Source organism: Coregonus clupeaformis, chromosome 8 (assembly GCF_020615455.1).
Source record: "Coregonus clupeaformis isolate EN_2021a chromosome 8, ASM2061545v1, whole genome shotgun sequence".
Taxonomy (NCBI): domain Eukaryota; kingdom Metazoa; phylum Chordata; class Actinopteri; order Salmoniformes; family Salmonidae; genus Coregonus; species Coregonus clupeaformis.
The window spans coordinates 67,279,148-67,285,808 of record NC_059199.1 but is presented as its reverse complement, the minus strand read 5'-3'; the positions used below and the strand labels follow the sequence as shown (position 1 = coordinate 67,285,808).

General features: G+C 41.4%; 2 protein-coding genes across 4 annotated transcripts in view; one reads left to right on the top strand and one right to left on the bottom strand.

The window, feature by feature from the left end:
- The first annotated feature begins 478 nt into the window (after window positions 1-478).
- Window positions 479-1,496, top strand: LOC123491494. Its single transcript, XM_045222307.1, has 2 exons — window positions 479-567; window positions 759-1,496. Exons 1-2 carry the CDS (start codon window positions 550-552, stop codon window positions 1,494-1,496), a joined length of 756 nt encoding a protein of 251 aa, XP_045078242.1. The 5' UTR covers window positions 479-549.
- A 3,808-nt stretch (window positions 1,497-5,304) lies between these two features.
- Window positions 5,305-6,661, bottom strand: part of npr1b (natriuretic peptide receptor 1b) — a 60,491-nt gene continuing 59,134 nt past the window's right edge. For all 3 annotated transcript variants that reach the window (XM_045222195.1, XM_045222197.1, XM_045222196.1), the window contains one exon: window positions 5,305-6,588. In XM_045222195.1, the coding sequence (XP_045078130.1) occupies window positions 6,431-6,588 (158 nt within the window). In that variant the 3' untranslated portion in view covers window positions 5,305-6,430. The remainder of the gene's footprint in view (window positions 6,589-6,661) is intronic.

Below are 6,661 nucleotides of genomic sequence, written 5' to 3'. Positions count from 1 at the left end.
CCTCAAGTACGGTGGCCTGCTATCCGCAGTGAAATGGTTGTGGTATGCCATTCAGTTCACGTTGGTTCAGCATCCTACAGTAAATGTTTGTGTTATTAACCACACACAATCTTTCAAGTTGTTTTCTTACAGTTGTGGTTTTTATGGATGGAGGAAACATTGACAATTGCGCACATGCACACACACGCACTTAGATTATTTATTAGATTATTTGTAGTGGTTGTTTGTTTTAAAAAAAAAGAAGAAAAAAAACACCCCAAAACATTACTCTATTCATGTTATTTATTTGGAGGGATCTGGATAATCTTGCACCTTGATACCTGAAACCAACCATATGACAGCAAAGCTGCGAGCTACTAGGAATGGATGCTCCAAAAACCTATCTATGCGCACCTCCATTATGATGCATCGTTCCAGAATCCTTGGAGAAGCACCAACAAAGTATATGAATATAGAATAAACATAGCTACGGATCAAACTTAAAATAACTGCTTTTATCAGCAAACTTCCATTGAAAGCTATTTTTTAAATTAAATATTCTACATATGAATGCCTGATATGGAAACTGTGAGTATTAGTATTGTATTCTTTACAATAAACACGTTTAAGCTACTTTTATCCTAAAATGTTAGTCAAAAACATTTCTTTGTTCAGTACTGGTCAAAGTTCACCCTCAGCCTTCCAAATCAAGATATTAATGTATTTAGTGTCAATTCAACTTGTTTGTAAACTCAGAATATTCTCTCTCCAATTTACAGATATCCATAGCATACAAGTCAGGGAACCCCAGGCTCCAAAGTGACAGAGGCCTAGAGGTCAAGTTTCTGGTCTCCAGGGGTAACAGCGAAGCCACACCCCCATCTTTTGGCTCAAAGGGCAAAGCCACTCACAGCGCTACTGCTGACCTGTACCACCCCCGAAAGCCCCAAAAGGCTAAAGTCCTATATGAGTCCATCCTGCCTGTAGACCCCAGTAACCCCAATGAAATCAGGATGATCCTGAGGACGATTGGCTGCCCCTTGACAGAGAAGCAGCTGAACAACATAAAAAAGAAAGAAATTAAAAGATTGGAAGATATCAAAAAGAAAGAAATGAAAAGAAAGGAGCTGGAAAAGAAATGGAGCCAGCTGCAGAGGCCTAAATGGATCCTCAAGCTCATCAAGTTGCGACAGGGGACAAAACCCGCCCATGGCAGCAGCGGACTGAAGACAACAGCCAGCCAGAGTGTCCGTACATCAGATAAGGCGGCTAGCAACAAGGGGCAAAAGAGAACAGCCAGCCAGATGGAAGGAGAAAGAACATGTACCTTAGAGGCATCTGGAAGGGGACCGAAAAGAGCAGACAGCCAGCTGGAACGAGTAGAACTCAACTCATCCAAAAGCTTCTTCAATATCCCTCCCAGCCAGAAGAAGTTGAGAGTCATTGATATTTACTCATATGTATTTGCACCCAGCCACATAGCCGATCACACATATGCACGCAAGAATAGTTCTTAACTTGAAGATTGCAACAATATAAAGTTGGTAAAAAAACCAAAAACTTGACATAACAGTCATCAGTCAATGTGTTTTGATTCACTATTCTTAGCAACAACAGCCAGAGAGAGCTGCCCATTGGACATGTAATGTAGTAATGTAACCACCTTAGAGCTATACTGCTGATAAAATCTTCAATGCTTGATATAACCTAGTTAAGTTTAGTTTGTGCTCTATAAACCATTAATCAACACGATTAATGGTTGAACGTTTTCGTAATCTTTTAGCACTTATAAAATAATGGTTTATGACAGTGTCATTGATGATTTGAATGCACAGAGGTGCTTATAAAGTTAACTTCAGTATGGCAAGGGCATCTGTTAGCCAACCCCGTGGGAGGGGTCAGTTCAGATGTTGACTGACTGAAAAATACACAGTTTATTGACGTCAGGAAGTAGGTGATAGTTCATGGGAACCATTGAGGCATGTGATATACCTGTAATTTAAATATATGGGCACTGCTTTATCTGTCACTTCAGAAGCATATCTCCGAGAAATTGGACACTCCTTCATTCCTTGTCTAGTCTGCAGTCGAATATGGTCCTCAAGTCTTACACTAAATCAACAGAAAAAGATTAGCAAGTGTAAAACAGTGGCATTCTCTTCTCCAAACGATAAGCTACAGCAGGCCAACAGTGAGGTCTACTGGCTTCGTTAACGCCGTCTGAATGTGCGTAAAAGTGGATGTGCATAAAAGTTGATGTGCGTAAAAGTAATCGGATCCCATTCAGAAAAATCGAAAATGTCAACGCAACTGCGACTCCAACCGACCCAGACGGCTGCAAAGACAAAACATATATATTTAAAGGACATGGTGATGACACCTGACCGCATCCCAAAGTTTACCATTCCGCCCCTGGTACAGGCGCGCCACGCACGATGTCTGCAAACTCCTAGGGACCGGAAAGGATGCGCGCTGGTCTACCCACGTCGCTATACAATTCCACTGTTGCCGCGCTCCACATCTGTCTTCTGTCGAGCACTGAATCACGACGGTCCTATCCCGGAGCATCAATACATGGTAAGAGAAGATTTGGTGGATCCAACGACACGGGCGGCAATGTCTCTTCCGCATTTACCCAAAATCACAACGCCATATGGCTTCCTCACTCTGGGCGAAAGCCCCTGCGTCCGAAGAAGGGAGTCATTATTTTTCAAAGATGACTTGACACAGCCTTGCATGATCAACGGGACACAATGGGCCAGCACACCCTCGTCGACTAAAACTCAGACCCAAAGCCCTCTATCAGATTTTTTAAACATCCCTGGCGCAAAGAGGATAGCGCACTCCTTTTCGTACAACGCGGCGTCAACTCACCGTTTCGCCTCACGTCAGTCGGAGAACTATCCACATTCTGCGCATCTCTGTCTGGACACTGATCATCCCGGACCTCTGCCACTGGGTTCCCGGTGGAATAGACAAATAAAGCGACTATTCAAGAAGCGCCTAGCTTCAGTTCGGACAATGTACCGCAGTCAGCGTTCGGCGAAAAGAGACGCTCCATTTGTGCAGAGCGACAACATTGTGGGGACAGGGATCCAGGCGTCAGACTCTTGATGTGCCACATAAGCGAAATTGCCACCAGGGATGCCCCCAATATCAGAACAGGTCGATTCGTCGTCCTCGTGTGGGCATATACCGGTCATTAAAATTATTCATGCCAATAGACCACTGATTGGCCAACTCATCCTCCTCAGGAGGAAATAGCAAGCATTTAGGAAACAGTCTGTTTGAGATATAAGTTTGAGGTGGGTTTTTGAAGTGTTTATTTTCTCTCAAATGTATGCTTTGGCCACAAATACAAGTATAGGAGTCAACAACATTATTTGGGTATGAGTATTATTTGGGTTGGGGCTTCCACTTATACTGTGTTTTCAAAATACCCCTCCATATACCCCTCAAGAGAGGCATAGAAAGTCATGTCAAACTTTGTAGAATTGCAGGAAATTAGTTTTAAAAAGTCGCTCATGATGTGCCATATGAGATATTACAGTCAAATTAAATAATTATGCTGTTCTTTCAATCCACAACATTGTCCAGGTTTCCCAGATACATTTCACAAACATTTGAACACACTGTTCAGTATACTGTCCTACTATATGGCTTCTTTTCCTTCTGTGCAAACTTACCCATGCTCTTGACGAATTTTTTTTTTACATGGTCTATTTGAGTTTTTACCCCAATAAATATGACAGTTGAAATGAGTCAAACAACAAGCAAGCTCAATGAAATAGAGTAAAATAACGTTTAGTACTGTATTTCAAAGCTACAATAGAAACAGTTATATACCTTTTCTACTTCACTCAAGCACTTGATGTTACAGAGATCAAACACATACTTCACAGGCTTCAAGCCTCATTAGATAACGACTACATTACCTTATGATGGATGACAGGTTACAGTTTAAGGCTTATCCTAATATCCACCTTTGGGCTATGATCTAAAGGAAAGGGTTACATTTGATCCTTGGGGAGAGAGATTAGTCAGTCAGAGATGATTGACTGAGAAAGAGAATAGAGGGAGAGAGACAGGGAGAAAGAACGCTAAACTACAGTATTGCTCATTTTGTCTAGGCTGCCCTGGATTAGAGGATGGTTTAATTAAGTAATCTAAAGATAATTGATAGTGAAAGTGGGGATCAGATATAGTTTAAATGACATACGGTAAGTGATGTAAGAGTTTGGTGGAGAAAACGTACCTGTTAAAGACTTGTAAAGGTGGCTGATTCTTTTACCCTCCTCTCACACACGCTCTGAATAGTGAATACACTCGCTACCACTGATAGGGACACACAGAACTAAAACAGCCACTAATACACATATACCATATTTACTGATTCAAACCGAAAAACACGAGGAGAAAATACAAGGTCTTACAGACATTATTGATCTGTTCAACACTTCTGAACAGATGAACACTGCTGGCTTGATACGCAAAAAAAACAATACCATTCTCCATTAATCTCAAACTCAAAGCTTACTGTGAACACTAAACCAAAATATGGCACTTTATACACATCTACCCCAGAATTCATTTAGTCCTTTCGACACGGTTTGTTATTGCAAAGTTATAGAGGTTCTCAGTGTGTACAATTTCTAAGAGTTTCCAGGGGTGTTTTCAGAGTAGCAGTTCAGACAAATGCATTGAGGAAATCAGGAGCCTGTGTGTCCAGCTGTCCATCCACAATTTTCATAAAGCTTGCCTCTGTCAAGAGCCTGTCTTTCCAGCAGAAAACAGTTACCAGTCTTCAATTACTGTTCAATACAGGTAACTGCCAAAATAAAGGAAACACCAACATAAATTCTCTTAGTAGGGTGTTGAGCCAGAACAGCTTCAATTTACCTTAGCATAAATTCTACCAGTGTCTTGAACTCTTTTGGAGGGATGCGACATCATTCTTCCACAAGAAATTACATCATTTGGTGTTTTGTTGATGGCGGTGGAAAACGCTCCAGAATATCCCATAAGTATTCAATTGGGTCAAGATCTGGTGACTGAGATGGCCATGGCATATGGTTTACATCAAACCATTCAGTGACCACTCGTGCCCTGTGGATGAGGGCATTGTCATCCTATGGGGGGCATAGCCATGGTAGCAAAAATAATGGCCTGCCCAGCATTTGTATACATGACCCTAAGCATGATGGAATGTTAATTGCTTAATTAACGAACCACACCTGTGTAGAAGCACCTGCTTTCAATATACTTCGTATCCATAATTTACTCAAGTGTTTCCATTATTTTGGCAGTTACCTGTACTGATCAAAGTCATGCCACTTTCAATGTGTATGATGTAAGCTCAGCTCTATGTTTTCACTAACAACAATAATGCATAACACTGAATCATATTAGACAGATTCATAGGCAATTGTACATGAGAATAATGAAATTGTATATGGTGCCAAAGAAGTGGGATGCTTGACTTTATTTCACCAGAGTAAGAGGATGTTTGTTAAGTGCATTTCTGTGAATTGCCCTTTAGGCCATAGAAAAGTAATCTATTGAGAAATAAACAACATCTGTATTGTACAAAATAATAAGACTGATATGACTGTAAACAGACAAATCATATACACTGATATGAGACATTAGAAACACACACACACATATAACACAAGTAATTTCAACTCCAGAGTAGGCTCAGGAATTGTGGTTCTGTGGGATCTGGGGATACATGATCACAAACACTACCATGGAAATTAATCAAATGATAAATCCCACTGGCCAACAGCAGTTTGAACGTAATTTCCATGTCATTTCAACCCCAAACATGTATGTGTTGATGTTGAATCAACGTGGAAAACTGATTGGATTTGCAAAAAGTAATCAATGTAAGGGCATTTCGTATTTTTTTCACCCAACTCTTAACCTAAATCCAATGACACAGTGACATTTGTTGCTGACTTCACATTGAATTCACATTAGTTGACAACTCAACCACATTTAAATCATAACTAGACGTTGAACTGACTTCTGTGCCCAGTGTACTCATAAAATATTCAAAAAACAGTTACATAATGTGACCACCAGGTGGCAATATCCACAACCTCCTGTAAAGGTTTGTTTGTGAACCAATTTCTTTTCATCCAATCTAAAATACCATCGGTGTTGCATCCAAAACCTAGATGTTCGAGTGCAGGAGGGATAAAGTGAAGAAAGTTCTCCACATCCTCCTTCTCCTCCTTTCTTGTCCTCTTCCTCATCTTCCTCCCCCCTCCCCACCTCATTCATTCACCAGGCCTCTTCATTTGTTCACTTGCTCCAGAACTTCAATCAGTGGTTCCCATTATTTGTTGACGTTTGCCTCTACCACTTCTTCATTCATGACCTTCATCCCTATCCTCCTGACTGATGATTTCCTGGCCTCCTGCCCTCCTTCCCTTGGCTCGTCCCCTTAGCTCGTTGACTCGTTGCTCTTGCTCTCTCCCAGTAGCCAGTAGGTGGTCATTTTCCCCTTCCCCTTCATCTCCACGTCTCCTCTCAGCTCCAGCTGGAAGCAGTTGAACTCCTGCAGGACGTCACGCGTGGCCGCAGACACATGGATCTTCAGCGCTGTGAGGGAGAGAAGGTGAGGGGAGCAATCATTCATCAATCAATTAACTATCACAGAGATATGAAAACCAGC